Source organism: Camelus dromedarius, chromosome 7, assembly GCF_036321535.1.
Source record: "Camelus dromedarius isolate mCamDro1 chromosome 7, mCamDro1.pat, whole genome shotgun sequence".
Taxonomy (NCBI): domain Eukaryota; kingdom Metazoa; phylum Chordata; class Mammalia; order Artiodactyla; family Camelidae; genus Camelus; species Camelus dromedarius.
Genome location: NC_087442.1, coordinates 74,119,818 through 74,137,393, shown reverse-complemented (window position 1 = coordinate 74,137,393; position 17,576 = coordinate 74,119,818). Strand labels below are relative to the sequence as shown.

Sequence of the window (17,576 nt, the reverse complement as noted above, 5' to 3'; positions counted from 1 at the left end):
ATTTTATATTGTGGACCTTAAAATGCAATTATTGTTTATTTTGGTGTGTATATGTCTTTTTTTAAATGTTCTCACTGGCTCACAAGTGTTTCCCTTTACTTAGGAAGCTGAACAAGCAAGAACAGACTACTTCATTAGGACACTCTTACTTGAATTTCAAAATGTAAGTATTTTCCATTTAGAAATAATTTCTAAGGATAGCTTCTAAAGAGAAAATATATAAATAGTATACTGTCTTATCCTACATGGTTAAGGAGATTTGTTAATTTTTTTTAGTTATGTAAAATAATGAAGAAGAAAATCATGTTTTATTTAGTATCTTGAGCTTATTGCTTATCCATTAAAGTATATGAACTGTTTTCACTTGAGGCCCTTGTTTCAGAGCTATATAAAATAATTTCTCTAGGAAGGAATCAAAGAAAAATCTGATGGACATTGAAGAGTGTCTGTCAACTTCTTCCTCAATTCCTTTATTTTCATTATCTTAATTTTTAAACCACTGTAAGTAATTCAACTTGGCCATGATGTGCATATTCTTCCCCAGCTAGTGCATTTGTAAACATACTTAAGGCTTTGCTGTTTACAAGTAGACATGGTTCCAGTACTCGTAGCAACCCTGACGTTACTAATTGTTTCCCTTTAGTTGAGTCAGTTATTATACTTGGGTTGCTATTTTTTAATGGACAGTAGTAATGATAGTCACCTCACTGAATTTGAGTAGTGTATCAGGTATTTCAGTCGTTCTAATAACTTCATAGTGGTAGATAACTGTTATCTCCACTGCCCATAGATGAAGATAAAGAGTCTTTGAGAAGTTAGATGGTCTACCTGAAGTTACTCAGTAAATGGCAGAAGTAGAATTTGAATACAGTTTTGCCAGAATTGCAAGCAGTGCTCTTTCTGTTAAACACCTCAGAATAGCCATTCTCAAAACATTTTGATATCAGGACTTTTTTACATTCTTAAAAACTACTAAAGGTTCCAAAGAGCTCTTGTTTATATGGGTTCTATCTTTCAATATTTACTATATTTGAAATTAAAACTGAGACATTTTTTAAAAACATGAATACACAATCATACATTCCATTAGCTGTCAGAGTGATGACATCATCCTAAGTCATGCAGCCTTGAGAAGATTCTGCTGTACCCTCATGAGAGAATGAGAGTGAAAAAGGCAAATAACACTTTAGTATTGTTATAAAAATAGTGTAAAACTCATAGACGCCTTGAAAGGGTAGGGGGTTGGGTGGCAACCCATACCATAATTTAAGAACTGAACCACTGATCTAAAGTAAAGACAAGTAGGTTTGGGTTTGGACAAGTTCATTTCTAATTTTCTTTATCAGTTTAAACATTCTGTTAGTCTTCCAATTACAGTATATTCTAACACAGTGCTTATGGTATATTGCTCATTCGTTTAATACTGTAGGTCAATTAAATAGTATATATAGTGCAATGGTTAAAGTGCAGGTTTTGGAGGTAAGACTGCTTACGTTCAGATCCCACATGTCACTTGTTGTGAAACATTATGCGAGTTATTCTTTCTGTCACAATTTTCTTGCCCATAAACTGAGAATAGTATTAACAGTGCCTTCCCCATGGTGTTACATGGGATTACATAAATTGTTACAGGTGAAGCCGCTTAGATCAATACTTGGTATGTGATAGTCTGTAAATGTAGGCTATCATTTTTTTTTAAGGCACTGCTAAACACCACATACATATCATAGAAATGGCAGTAAAGTGAGATGTGCAACTTTTCTGTATGCTTTAAAATTTGCAACTGTATTTTCACAATGGTTGAATTTCTGTTATTCTTGAAGGAATCTCGTAGGCTATATCAGTTTCATTACGTGAACTGGCCAGACCATGATGTTCCCTCATCATTTGATTCTATTCTGGATATGATAAGCTTAATGAGGAAATACCAAGAACATGAAGATGTGCCTATTTGTATTCATTGCAGGTACAAAATGACCTCTTAAATACTTAAATTCTTTGGAATATAGGTAGCATTATAATATGGGTAATGTATGGTATTTTGAAAACTAAGTTTTGGAATTTCATTAGGTCATTATATGGGTTTCCAAGTAGTAAAAGCTATTTGAATCTTGAGGCAGTTTTTCTTCTCTGAATTTTATTTTATGTTAGGTTCTTCTAAAAGACTTAAAATCATAGTACTTTTTTCATAAAACTGCAGTCAATTTATCTTTTTGAGTGACTTATCTGCATTCATATTTGTTATAAAAATATATGAAATTTTTCAGACTCAGAGACTTACTGGTTAATTAAGTAGTTAAAAAATGTAAGTAGTTAAAAAACACCAAAGATAGTTTTCTTAGCCAGTTGGTCGGATTGTGATGCCTATTAATGAAGTGAAAGGACTGCTTTTTATTTATGAGCCAGAAAAGTGACTTGCTGATGGAGATGTAGGAAACAATTAACAACCTGGTTAATGAAAAAATAATTTTCTGTAGTTAATTCAGTGGTTAGTTGACTTTTTAAGTAAGTAGTTAACTGGTTAAAAAGAGTAAGATTATTTAATTGTAGAGTTAAAAGGTAAACAGTTTGCTTTGACTTGACTTTATTACAAGTTAGTTGAAATTATTTCCTGTTCTATCAGTATTGTTCAGTTAATGTATATAGTTTATAAATCCAATATGATAGGAAGATTTTCCTTTAAAAAGTAAATTGATCATTTAATATTTTTGAACAACCAAAATAGTATGTTAACTGTAGTGACCTAGAAAACGCATACATAAAAGGAAAGGGTCACTCACAATCCCACTAGAGATGACCATTGTTAAAACTTTAGTATATGTCCTTTCAGTATGTGTATAGTATTTTTTAAAGAATATTTCCCCATTTGATATATTATGTACATCTTTCTACATCATATAAATGTTCTTCTGCAATACATTATGACTGCACTGTATTTTATATTTAACCTCTATTCCTTGGCATTTCATTTATTACCCCATTTGTTTTCAGTTATTTTATAATTTAATGGGCTGGTTTTATGGTGATATCTTTGAGCACATCTGTAATTCATTAGAATAGATGTCTGAAAGTGGGATTTCTAAGTCAAAGGACATGAACTTTTCCATGTTTCTAATATGTATTTATAAATTTGTTATCCATAAAGTTGATGCTATTATAAGCCTACCTACCCCTGCCGGTTTGTTTGTGCAAGTGCCCATTCCCCATACTCGTCCCAGTACTGTTATATTTTATTTCAGTATTGTTGAGACAGGCAAGCTCTTTTTTTCTTCGTAGTTTATATCCTTTTGTGAGTTGCTTGTTTGAATACTTTGCCAATTATTTTATAGCAGGCATTCATCTCTTAATAATTATATGCTATGAGTTCCTATGCATCTTTACATATTGAGGATGTTAACTTGTAGTCATGTTGTAAGTACCATGGTTTTTCATGGTTTTTATTCTGTCTGTTTTTTGCCATACATAAATGGTTTTAAATTGTTGTGTAGTCAAAGTTGTGAATATCTTAATTTATGATTTCTTTGCATTGAGATATGCTTAGAAAGTTCTTCCCTAACACAGTAATACTTAAAAGTACACTTTTATACGATTTTTTAACATTGTATTTTTCATCCACCTGCAGTTTTTAAATTTTTAAAAAGTTTTTTAACTTTTTATTTTATTTTTTATTTTTAATGGAGTTTCTGGGGATTGAACCCAGGACCTTATGCATGCTTAGCATGCATTCTACCATTGAGCTATACCCACCCCCCCACAATTTCTTTATGATTGAGATAAAAGGTAAGACTAATTTTTGTTCTAACTTTCCCTGTACCATTTATGGAATAGTCTAGTCCTTCCCCTTTGATTAGAGATTCCACTGTGAAGTAATAAATACATATACTCAGATCTGTTTCTGAATTTTCAATTGTGTTTCATTGATCTGGTTGTCTTTGTAATATCACAGTTTTAAACATCAAGTTTTAAGTATATCATTTAGCCCTAGTTAACTCTGAACCCAAAAAGTCTGGAAATGTTTTGATGTCTGGAATTGACAAATATATCAATGGTTAAAAATATTATTGATGTTTATTGTTAAGAGCTCTTTCAAATCTATACTAAGTTGTCCTTTATCTGGAATTCTTACATGTTTAACTAACTACTGATACTTTTGAAAGTTTCAAAATATGCATCTTACAGTGCTGCCCAACTTTTTTTCTGCCTAAATCATTACGGTAATGTCAGTAACATCTTTACTTACACAGTGGTTCTCAATGCTGAGGTGCACATGTCTCCCTCTAGTTGAGAATCAGTTGCTTTCAAGTTTGTGTATTGTCTTTAAATAATAAACCTATGGTATTTGCTTTACATTTTCCAGGTTCTGTTAGTTCTTCAGAGATTAGAGAGCATTAGTGGCCATTGTTTCTTTAGTGAAATCACTGCTGGTATTCAACCAGTTTCTAGGGCTTGTAGCATTCACTGTCTTTTCTGTACCTTTTCCAGATGGAAATGATGGTACTTTCCTCCTCTACTCTAAAGCACCACAGAATAGAATAAATTTATTCTCTGCAAGATTCTTTGTTAGCTAGACAAGGTTTTCTGAGGTAGAATTAGACCTCCAAAGTGAAAGCTTCTAGGTATTCTGTGAGTAACTTACTCTTGGAAGTTCTTTAAATTAAATTTTAAAAAGATATAAATCCTAATGTTAAGGATGTTTGCTGTGCATACACTTTGAGTTGTACTTTGTTTACTAAATAAGTAGAATTCTGTCAAGTTTATTAAATGATTTTTTGCTTCTGAATATCAACATGTCAAAATCAAATCAAATTGTTTTTTCAAATTTTATATCCACAGTGCAGGCTGTGGAAGAACAGGTGCCATTTGTGCCATAGATTATACGTGGAATTTACTAAAAGCTGGGGTAAGAATAATTTTCATGGAGCATTATATCCTGTTGATCTATTATGGTTTTCAAACTTAATGATTAATTGTAGTAAATTATAGCATATGCTTTGTTTTCATGTTGCTTTTTTAGAAGTAGCTTTGCTGTGTAAGAGATAAAGGTAATGAAAGGTGTAAATGATGCATATTACCTACAGGTAATACATGGGGCAGCAGGGTAAACATGTTGTCATCCAAGTGTCCTATGTGAATTAATACCTATATTCAAGATGTAAGCTCTGCATTGACTTTTCCAAATTTAGCACCCTTGTTGCCTTTTATATTTATTCTAGGTATAAGAATAATCGATTCAGTAAGTATTTATGCCTAACTGGAAATATTATATATAGTACAGTAGTTAAGAATGATGACGGGGGCGAAACTTTCCAGATTAAAATTCTGGCTCTGTCATTTACTAGCTGTGGGATATTGGTAGAATTACTTAATTTCATTGTGCCTCAACTTCTTCATCTGAAAATGGGGATCATAATGTTAATAACTCACAAAAATTAAATAAGTTCTTAAGAAACTTTTATAGAAGTTCTTTACAACTATGTGTGGCATGTAACAGGTGCTCAGTTTAGTGTTATTTCTTATTACTATTGCTGATATTATTGTTGCTACCATTACTATTCCCAAGAAAATGAGTTTGACACTATGGAGGATATAAAGATACAGCCCTCATTACAAATTTGAAAAACACAAGTCTCCTCGTTGATTGCAGATTTGTTTCATTAGCTTCATCTATAGTATGTTATTTTCTGTGCATTATGGAGAAGCTGTTACTCTTCATGGCTTTATAGTTACTATGAATATGTCAATCTATATCTTATATAAAATAGGATTAATAAAATACTAATATCTTTTTTGCTTCTTTCTATTCTGTTTTCTTTTTCCCCTTGCCTTCTTTCTATTTTTCACTTTTGCTTAGGGAATATTTACATTTTAAACAGTCTTTCAAAAAGCCCTCTGTTGTTAAATTTTCTTATACCCACAAAACTGATCATCTCCTAATACTCAAATACTTTCATTTTTAAGTGAAAAAAATTTCACTAGGATTCTAACACATTTTAAAGTAAAAATCAAAGATTAAAATTGAGGTAGGAAGAGGCATTTAGACGAATGAATGCCAGCAAACATCTGGTCATTTCAAAAATTGTGTATTTTGTACATAGTCCCCATTTAATTGAGTTTGACTTAACATAAATATAATCTTAAGCCTTAGGTTAGGACCTGATGTAAAAAATCTTCGGATACATATAAAGACTCCCAAGCAGTGAACCTGGAAATCATGCTTAATTCTTCTATCTTCTTTATCACTCCAAAATATTCTTGTGGATCACCAGGTTCTAATAGTTATGCCTCAGAAATCTGACTCCAATCTGTTTCTACCCTTCTTTTTTTAAGACTACTGTTACCAGTTTCTCCACTTTTCACTCTGTCATCTTTCCTGCTGCAAAAGTTACCTGAATAGCAGATTGTTCATGTCAGGGTTGCCTGTTGCAGTCATTCTGATTCCAGGTGTACAAACAAATTGCCTAGGATGTTTCACAGTCAATCTCCAGAGATGTAGCTGAAGGATCTGTATTTTTATGTAACTGGTCCTTATGTACCCAACCTAGGAAACACTAGCCTATAGAATGAATTCAAACTCTGTTGTGTTTACAGCCTGATCCCAAGTAGCCTTATCTTTTCTCTCCCTTTGAATAACTCTCCTTTATCTATATCAAGCTTCTCAATTCCCCACATAGATTATACATTTAACCTGCCATGCGTATGTGTGTTTTCTTCACTGTTCACTCATACACCAATCAGAGTTACTTATTTTCATTTTATTCCCACTGTACTGCAATCATACCTTGGCTGGACATTTATTTTGTTCATATATCTGGCTTGCTAGCCTGACTTCTAGAGTCAAGATTAGCTCTGTACCCATGCTGCCAAACAGTGTCTGATACATGGTAGGTAGTGCTCAGTAAATGTTTTTAGTTATCCATCGTGTATGTAAGGTCTGTATAAAAGTTGAAGACTGTTTTACTGTTTCTCTGAACAGTTGTCCAGAGTTCATATATTAAATTCTTTATTTTAGAAAATACCAGAGGAATTTAATGTTTTTAATTTAATACAAGAAATGAGAACACAAAGGCATTCTGCAGTACAAACTAAGGTATAATTTTTTGTTTTACTTTATAAACTATATTTTTATAAATGCTTTCCTAGTTTTTAATACCTTTCCCTTCTTTATCATTTCATCTCCCTAATAGGAGCAATATGAGCTTGTTCATAGAGCGATCGCCCAACTGTTTGAAAAACAGCTACAACAATATGAAATTCATGGGGCCCAGAAAATTGCTGATGGAGTGGTAGGTGTTGTTTGCCTTTTAATTTTAGAAAACTTTTACTTCTACCAAGATGTAATATTTAGCTTTTTGTCATCTTTATCTAACATATTCTATGAGAATATTCATTACAGTTATTATTTTTATTTAACCTTGATCTTTTAACTCCTTTTCTTCTTCCTGTTTGAATCTATTTAATGATATTTAATGATTCCAATGCAGATTGAATAATATTCCAAATAAAATATAGTTATGAAGGTAGATCTTACACCGAAAGTTATATAATTCAATATTATTTCAAGTATTAATTACTTTTTAAAAAATTAACTGCATTTTTCTGTCTCTTCTTCTCTTCCACCCCAGCCAAAGTAATTCTAAGTTGATTCTACATGAATTTAATTCTATTCTTAGCCATGATGATATAAAACTTTGTCGTTATTTTGTACATGTTTTTTAAATAAGTAGAATTAGGGGACCAGAGTTAAGTCCTGTTGGTGCTTCTTTTAGTTCAATGTCATTTTTGCCCTGAAAGATCTTTTTCAGACTTTTGATCTGACAAAAATACTGTATTCCTAGTGTTCTCATTTCTGCTCTCTATTAAGTAGTTCTCTTATTTACTCCATATAATCATGTTATTCTTGAAGGTATTAGACTATTTTTTTAGTAAAATGTCTTTACATCTTTATCACTGAACCTAAGATAACTATTGCATGATAAACCAACTTAGCCTCAATAACTGAAGTAAAATGAGGAAATTAGTTGCAAAATTTATAACCTTCTTTTCCCTTTTACATGGGTTTGGCAGTTTCTGAGACTATTTGTTTGAAATTTCTTTTCTTTTTTTAAAATTTTTTTGGGGTAATTAAGTTTATTTATTTATTTTAATGGAGTTACTGGGGATCGAACCCAGGACCTCGTGCATACCAAGCATGTACTCTGCCCCTTAACTATACCCTCCCCTCTTGTTGAAATTTCTTGGTGTCACAAATGAGAGATTTGTCACCCAAATGCTGGTCTCAATGTGTTAAAATATTCTAATATTTATCCATGAATTTTCGACACAGTGTATTTCCTTTATTAGGCAAATAATAGTTTCAGATTTTTAAGATTCATATACATGACCCCATTCTTATTTCCTTCATTAACACAGGGATCGTTGTGCAACTACGCCTCATAAATTGCCATCTCTGTTTTCCCTTAGTATAATTAAAGCCTGTTATGACCTGTGCTCAATGTAGCCTTGTATTTTATAATATAGAATAGAATGCTTATTATTACTGTCTATAATTTTATCCAAATTGAGGCACCTTTATTATTTCATAAAGTTCAGTAGGCTATACATTTTTCTTTAAACTTTAATTGAAAAATAGTTCTGGTTTTTTTCATAAATGCAATATTAATTTCAAAGTTAAGGTTTTTATACTTCAGAAATACATCATTTCCTTAATAGTGGTGAAAAATTTTTAATGTATAGAAAATTATTTTTTAATTGATTAATTTTTAAATTGAGACATAATTGACATCTAACATTGTGTTATTTTCAGGTATACAACATAGTGATTCAATATTTGCATATATTGTGAAATGATCACCACAGTAAGTTTAGTTAACATTCATCATCATACATAGTTACAGAAATTTTTTTTCTTGTAGTGAGAACTTCTAAGGTTTACTCTTAGGAACTTTCAAATATAAAATACAGTATTATTAACTATAACCAACATACTGTACATTCTATCCCATGACTTACTTATTTTATAACTGGAAGTTTGTACCTTTTGACCCACACCCCCTCACCCAATTTGGGCACCGCCACCACTACCACCACCACCTCCACCACCTCCTCTGGCAAGCACCAGTCTGTTCTATCTATGAGTTTGTTTTTTTGTTTTTAGATTCTACATACAAAGTGAGATTATACGGTATTTGTCTTTTCTCTGACTTAGTTCACGTGATATAATGCCCTCAAGTTCCATTCATGTTGTTGCAAATGGCAAGATTTCATTCTGTTTTATGGCCAAACAATATTCTATTATATATATATACCACATTTTCTTTATCCATTTTTCATCAGTGCACACTTAGGTTGCTTCCATGTATTGGCTATTGTAAATGATGCTGCAATGAACATGAAGGTTCATGTATCTTTTTGAGTTAGATTTTTTGTTTTCTTCAGATAAATATATAAAAGTGAAGTTGCTGGGTCATATGGTAGTTCTATTTTTACTTTTTTGAGCAACCTCTGTAGTGTTTTGCGTAATGGCTGCACCAATTTGCATTCCCATGAACAGTGCACAAAGGTTCCCTTTTCTCCACATCCTCTCTAACACTTGTTATTTCTTGTCTTTTTGATAATGGTCATTTTGACAGGTCTAGGGTCTCACTGTGGTTTTGATTTGCATTTCCCTGAAGATTAGTGATGTTGAGCACCTTTTCATGTACCTGTTGGGTACCTGTCTGTCCTTGGAAAATTGTCTATTCCAGTATTCTGCCCATTTCTTAATCGGCTTGTGTGTGTTTTTTGCTACCAAGTTGTATGAGTTCTTTATATATATTTTTTTTTATTAACCCCTTATCAGATACATGATTTGCAAATATTTTCTCCCATTTGGTAGATTGCCTTTTCATTTTCTTGATGGTTTCCTTTGCTGTGCAGAGCTTTTTAGTTTCATACATTCCTGCTTGCTTAAATTTGCTTTTGTTGCGTTTGCTGGAAAAAAAATTTTTAATCCAATTTTCAGTGTTGTAATTTTTGAAATATTAACTGTATTTTAGTTGTCTGTCAAAAGTGGTATATGATAAATGTTGGATTATTCCCTCATATTTGTTCTTATTACCTGATTTTTTGATTAGGTTTTATTCCTTTTTACTAGCCTGACCTCCATATTACAATTATAATTTTCTTTTATAGATTGTTTCTGTCTAATAGGTCAAAGGTTTACAAATCCCCAAGGAATGCAAGAAAAATCATACATTGTATGTGATGAAATAATACCCAATAGGAAATAGTGGTTACTTCAATCCTACTGTCTTATCTCATTGCCTGGCTGCATAGGAGACACACACTAAATGTTTGCTAACTGAACATAAAATGTTAGATTATGTCCTTGCATTTTGTTAAAGCTGACATGGTGACTGCTGAATTTACCATTTGAGTAAGATGGGTTTTCTTCTTTTGCAAGTGGGAAAAACAATTTTCTATAGTATCTATTCTGAGAAAGCTATATTTGATGGGGATAAATATTTTGCCAAAAGTCAGGTACCATTGTGTCTGGTACTAAATATCTCAATGGATGACTGAAAAAAAAAAGTGGAAGGAAGGACAAATGGACAGAAGAAAATATAGCTTATCATTCTAGACAATTTTTAATATTTTCTTCTTAAAAAATCTTGTTTTCTAGGTATTTTTAATTATAAGTGACTGTTTTTATAACAGGTTAATAATATATGGTTGAAAACCATAAATCCCAGTTAAAGAAAATGTGGAATCTAAAAAACTGGAGAAAATCACCTTAGAGCTGTGTGATTGAGTATAAAATGATTTTAAGTATGTTCTTTATCGTTCTGAACCTGTGCTGTGAGAAAGAATTATAAATCTCCATTTATTATATCTCTGAAAACTTAATTTAGAAGTTAAGGAATTTTTTAAAAAGCTCTTAAAACAAGCTCTTATATTCCAGAATTACTTTTATAGAAATTTTAGTTTGAAATACTAATCAGCAATATGACTCTATAATAAATGTTATTTGTCAGAAGTATTATAACTAAAATCACTTCCCAGGGAGGAGCTCTAAAGGGAAAATTTATTTTGGAATCCAGTAGCTTATTGACTTGGGATTTAGAAACACCTCAGTAAGCAAGGTATGCACACATGCCTTTTTACCTTGTACATAAACGATACCACCATCAATAATCAACACCAGGATTTTCAATTCTAGGATGACTGAATAACAGGAACGATAGTTTGTGTTATGTTCCTTTTGTTATGCTTGTGTTGTGCATTTTAGATTTGATTTTATTGTATCCTGAATCTTTTTTCCTCTAATGTTTATTTTTAAAGCACTTTGTTTTAATATTTATTTTGTTCTCCAGCTGATAATATATCCTTAAGTATTTGATAATTAGGTTCTGATTTTTTCTTTCGTGTCCCTTGACAGAGATCTGTTATGTGGAAATATTAATACACAAAATAGCTTTAGCAGAATGGGTGAAGGTGATCAAAAGGTTAAAAAAAAGTAACTTTAGCTAGCTCTGCTTGAAACAAGATAATACACTAGAACCTAATCTCCAGTAGATTATTTAATTTCTAAAATTCCTTTCAGCTTCAAAAGTTGGTGATTGTTTTAACTGGTAATAAAAGTAGCCAAAGAGCTGTACACAGTAGAATAAATGTGGGGACAAAAGCTGTAAATATAAGAGGATCAGAAGACTTAAAATTACAGCAAACATTATTGTAGGCGAAAACTAGGAATCTAAGAAGTTCATTGTTCTGTTCTGGAAGTCCAGTGACTAGGAGGTTTTGTTCATGCTCTGTGAGCAGTGAGTCTCTAAGTTGCACTTCTACATTGCCACATTGATGCCTTTAATCACATGAAATTCAACATGCCCAAAAAGTAAACCTCCTCCAGAAGTTCTTTTCATCTTTCAGCCCTTTCTGTTTATGGCTCCACCATTCTCTCATTTACCGGGAATGGGGAATCCTTCATGACAGCTTCTTTCCTTTGTCACAGGTGGTCATTTGCCTGCAAATACACTTACTTTGTCCTTGTCCCCTTCCTCCCTGTTCCATGCTTCCATCTTCTGCTCTTTTTCATTTGTCAAACTCTTATCCATCCCTTAATGCCATTCTATATGCTACCTTAATATTCTCAACTTCTTAATATCTTCTCAACTATGTCCTCAATATTCTCATTTATAAATCTCCTTTCCCTGATTTCATAGCTTCAGTGTACTGGTTTTACCACTTCATGGTTTTATGATTACTCTTTTAACTTTTTTGTTTGATTATATTACCAGACTATACAGTTCTTGAAGTTAAGTACTGTGTCTTTTACATTTTTATATCTTCTCCAGTGCTTACTGTTCAGTGCCTTTTATATATAGATCCACAGTGCCTTCCTTACCTGCTGTTCCAAAATCTAAAATGCTCTGAAAAGCTATGGTTGGTTTCTGTGTGTGTGTGCATGTGTGTATGTGTGTTTGGTATTATACTTATTTAGCTGCAAAACCTGACTTGACAAGACATGAGGCTGTTCATGTTGTATTATGAAAAATTACTGTGTTTTTGTAGGTTAGAAACAGTTCAGTAGAAGTAGTTTCATGTGGTTTACCTGTAATCTTTATTTAACCTATTTAATGAGAATTTTTATAGATTTTGAGACAGAAATATTAATGAGTGTTATTATGGGAGTATGATTGTTTAATTAATAGGAATAATAAATGAATCATTAATATGTGAAAGGAGTCTTTATATGCAAAAAGTCTAAATTCTGGTAATATCTGGGGATCTAAAAATGTGGTAACCAAAAGTCCTGATTTAACTGAGGCAAAACCAGTTTATACTTGTCTAGGTGTAAAAGCCCTGATTTGGACAATAAATTATATGATCACCCTACCTATAGCAGATATCCCTGCAACAGCTGCCTGTTTTGGTAGGGGATGAAATCTTTTAGCTGCATAATGTAACTCTTGTTTTGGTCAAAACAAGATATATAATAAGTTGTTAAGACTTCTAATGCATCTGATATTAGGAGTCAGGGTGTATTAAAATTGCTGGAAAGTTGAGGTTTCTGTTTTCTTTTGTTAAGAGTAGTGAGTTAAAAAGGACATTGGCAAGAAATAGTTATATAGACAAACAAGCTGCCATGATAGACATGATGGAAGTGTCTTTTGATTAAAAGAAAAAGTCAGCTGCACTTTCAGAGTTCTTTAGCTGATCATAGTATTTGCAAATATGGCTTTTATATATATATATAAAATATAAAATAATAAAATTACCTGAGATGTAGGCAAGGGTGAAAATCATTCTTGTCTTCTGGCCTAGAATTAACATAGCCTAGCCAGATAAAAATGAGGTACTTTCTGAGGCTGAATCTAATTCAGGGCAATGTTTTATATGGTAATTTCATATCTCCTCTATTCACAATCCTAAATACAACCTAAGATTCTTACAGCTATATTGACTCTGGATCATCCTTGTTAATGATTTCACTAGTCATGTAACCAGCAAGAATCAAGGCTATTCCTGGATGGGGTCTTCCTGCCTTCTTTGGGTCCATTTGGTTAGGCAGTGATATAGGGGCTACATGCCTTAATAGAATAGGGCATTCTCTGGTAACAGAGGGATGGCAGGGCAAGAAATGATTAAAATGAATTCTGGGACCTATTTAAAAGTACTAGATAGCAGTAGGAGTCCTAAAAAAGTCTGGGAAAGGTGAAGGACTTAAGACTCATTCTGTTGGTTTCTTCCCTTGGCAGAATGAAATTAACACCGAACATATGGTCAGCTCCATAGATTCTGACAAACAAGATTCTCCCCCTCCAAAACCACCAAGGACCCGCAGGTATTGTACGTCACATTTTCTTAGAAAGGATACTTTAATTTACTCACTGTTACTAAAATAAAAAATTCTGACTGTTTCTGAGGGTCTTTAAAAAATATTTATTATCATTCTTTTGTTTAGTATGTAGCATATGTATGGCAACTGATTCTTTTTACTGGTGTACTGTAAAAAATTCTTTTCAATTTGGATAAAATTTCAGTAGTATACTATACCAGAACAGTGAGCATAACCATGAATTGCCTATAGCTCATCTTTCGGTCTGTGGTACAGCTAAAAATTTAGCTACTCTAAAGATTTCAATTTTCTCATAATGACTGAACATGTAATATGATTGTCAAAAATTGTATACATATTGAAGAAGTTATGTGAAGATGATTAATAACATTACTAGTAAAGATGAGTTTATTTCTTCTACATTTTCTTACTTTCATACCAAGCTCATTTTTAATAGTTAAAGCAACGTATATTCCTGTCCCCCTTTCTTCCTTTTTCTTTCAGGGTAGATGCTAAGTCAGTTAGATGGTAGTATGGAAAGAATACAGATAGAGTCAAAATGATTTAGTTTCAAATCCTTTTCAGCCACTATTAGCTCTAAAGTCATGAGTAACTCACTTAACTTATTTGATCCTTAGGGGATTATTTTTCTTTAAGTATTGTCCTAAGGATTAAATAAAATAAAGTATGTGAAAATGCTACTTTTAAGACCTGGCATATACTTCGTTTTCATTAAATGTTGGTTTTCCCATTATAATATGATGTTAAGATTGAGTTATTGAATTATTTTTAAAAGGAGGCGCAGTAGATGATCTATAATAAAACTATAGAATGATTTATATTATGTCTTGTCTTGAACATAGATCTGCCTAAACAGATTGACCTTCCCTCAGAGTAGGTATTATATAGGTATTCATCAATTCTTTCCCTTTAGAAGTCTGATAGCAGTTCTCTAAAGTTGGATAAGGTGACTATGGTTGTGTCTTGGCATTGAGTTGCTGCACCTTAATGAGATCATCCCTCTACACAAAAGAAAAAAAACCTACAATTCCCTCAATAACTAAGGCAAGATGTAGTAGCTTTTATAGTCTCTGGCATGGCTTTTTGCACACTTCTCTAAGGAAGATCAGAAAGCCTATGTAGGGTCTAGGTCTCAGCATCTAAATGCTCAGGGTGTTAACTGGGTGCTAACACTTCCCAGTAGTTCTTTCCTGTTTGATTTCCACTTTGGTATTTACTGTGGAAGGTAACCAGTTAAAACCTATAAACTGTTAGTCTTCTAATTTCTTTGTCCCCCATATGTGTTCTGTAGAGTCCTAACAGAAACTATAATGACCTTAAAGGAAATTAAGAAACATTTTTGCTACCCTAATATCTTTTAAATTGGTTTTTGAGGTTGAGCCAATGTAGAGGTTCTCAAAGTGTACACTGATGTGTGTGATTTATATGGTCATTTACCTCCAACAACAAATAGTGGTACCCTTTTCCTAATTTTGAATCAAAAAAAAAAAGAGTAGAATGTTCTGAATTTTAAACCTTTCTCATATACCTTTTCCAAAGTTTGGCTCTTGTTAAAGAAGTAGCAAATGAGTATTAACAGAAAAATGTTCATTCAGCTTATGTGCCAGGATTTTATTTGGGGATTATGTGCTCAAATTTTTATATGTATGTGATTTTATATTACAAGCTTAGATTATCTTTTTACTTATTCATGCAATAGAGTCAAATGGCAGAATTTTATTATATTCCACAAAGAATACCTTGCTAAATGAAAATAAAATCACAAGAGTGTAAGATTCATATAAAGTAAATCTTATCAAACAGTATATTTTTCATTATGGTGACAGTAAGCAAGTTAATCAGTTATTTAGAGTAAGTACTTTGGAATTACTGGAGAAGTAACTAGAGAGGAAGGCTCATGTTTGTTGTATTAGATTGAGTCAGTCATAAGATTCTGGTTTATAAATACTTAAAGAAATCATTGTAGATTTTGAATAGCAGATTTCATTTTCTATTTTTAATATGTATTTCGTTAAACTAATACAACTCTCAGTATTTTTTCACTGACACCAGCATTCTGGAAGTATACTTTGTTAGTTATTTCTATAAACAGTCAACAAATTTACTACGGAGACAAAAAAGGACACCTTAGTAAATTTTCTTTATTTATAAATATTTCAGAGACAGTGACGGTACACTTGATGCTCCTAAGGCCTCTCACTTCAAACAAATTTAAGTTGGAATAGGATTGAGAGAAAGACAGAAAGTGGTTCTGTTTTAGACATTTTGATACCTAGGCTAGGGGTAAAGGTTTACTGAGGACTCTCTATATAGCTTATATAGAAAACTTGGACATGAATAAATCTTTCACATGTTGGGTACAGTATCATGAAGTACCAAGGAGTGACCCCTGGTAAGCACCAAGATTTGTGAAGAGCAAACTAAAAGAAAGCTGTAAAAGAAAGAGAGAGACAGAGACAGAGAGGGGAAGGGAGGAAGAAAGAAAAAGAAAGGAAGGAAGGAAGAGAGAGAGAGAGAAAGGGAGGAAGAAAGAAAGGAAGGAAAGAAGAAGGAAGGAAGAAAGAAAGGGAGGAAGGAAGGAAGGAAGAAAGGAAGAAGTAAGAGGCAACCAAGGGATAAAGGAAAACCAGGAAACAGTGGCATTATAGAGGCCATGAAGGAGACAAGTTTTGTATCTGGCAGAGAAAAGATTAAAAAAGAGATCCCCTTCAAAATATAAAACATCTGGAAATAACCTTAAAAAGCAGAACCTTAGATAGAAATGTATTCATTTGTATTAATGACAAAAATTAAGTATTCTTAGTTGGGAAAGTTAAATGTAATTTACCATTTTTCAATGATATGTAAATACCAATTCTTTTTAAATTTGATGCAGTTCAAATGAGAAGACCAAAGGAATTTTTTCTGAACCTGACAATATAGTGTTAAATTTCATTTGTGAGAATAAAGAGGCAAAAATACCAAAGAAAACTTAGGATGAAAGTAATGATGAGCAAGGAGCAACACTTTTAAAATTATAAAGCTATATTTAAAACAGTCTGTTAGTGGTATAAGAATATATCAGTTGATGGAGTTGAAAAAGCAGCTAAGGAATAGATCCTGTAATGAATTAGTCTAACATATACTAAGTAGGAAAAAAGAAGAGGGTTATTTATTAAGTGATGTTCTAATATTATTAACCATTTGGGGGAAAATATATTTAGATCCTTGGATCACACCAAATACCAAAGTAAGCTTCAGATATTTAAATAAATTAAATATAAAAGGTCAAATCATTGAAACATAGAATATAATTTAATGTTTGATACACTTGTAGAAGGGGATATAATAGAAGACATAAAGGAAATCACAAAGGACAAGATTGATTAATTTGACCACTTAAAATTTTCAAGTTCTAAATAATCATTCCAAATTGGCATTTTTTTAAGATTAATACGGGAAGATTTTAGCGTGCTTACTGTAGTTCTCTGATTTCCTATGTTTTCTCATCTTCCTTTTTTAGATCATCATGTATTCTCTGTTCATTCTGTAGATAGTCAATGTCAAAGTGATTAGTGATGTAGAGAATCCAGTAATTTTTATAGTAATCTCGATCACATGGATGTCAATATAGACTGTTCCCAAAGGTGCTGACCTGCATTGGCTAGCAGAGTTCAACTAAGAACACACATCTGTTATCTTCTAGTCCATTGCTTTTTTCATTATATGGTATTACCTCCCTAGAAGAAAGGATAGTAGT

General features: G+C 32.2%; 1 protein-coding gene across 2 annotated transcripts in view; it reads left to right on the top strand.

The window, feature by feature from the left end:
* Positions 1 to 17,576, top strand: part of PTPN12 (protein tyrosine phosphatase non-receptor type 12) — a 79,025-nt gene that overhangs the window by 47,735 nt on the left and 13,714 nt on the right. For both annotated transcript variants that reach the window (XM_064487652.1, XM_010984795.3), the window contains exons 7-12: positions 104 to 163; positions 1,824 to 1,966; positions 4,834 to 4,900; positions 7,010 to 7,087; positions 7,185 to 7,283; positions 13,737 to 13,822. In XM_064487652.1, coding sequence (XP_064343722.1) covers positions 104 to 163; positions 1,824 to 1,966; positions 4,834 to 4,900; positions 7,010 to 7,087; positions 7,185 to 7,283; positions 13,737 to 13,822 — 533 coding nt within the window. The remainder of the gene's footprint in view (positions 1 to 103; positions 164 to 1,823; positions 1,967 to 4,833; positions 4,901 to 7,009; positions 7,088 to 7,184; positions 7,284 to 13,736; positions 13,823 to 17,576) is intronic.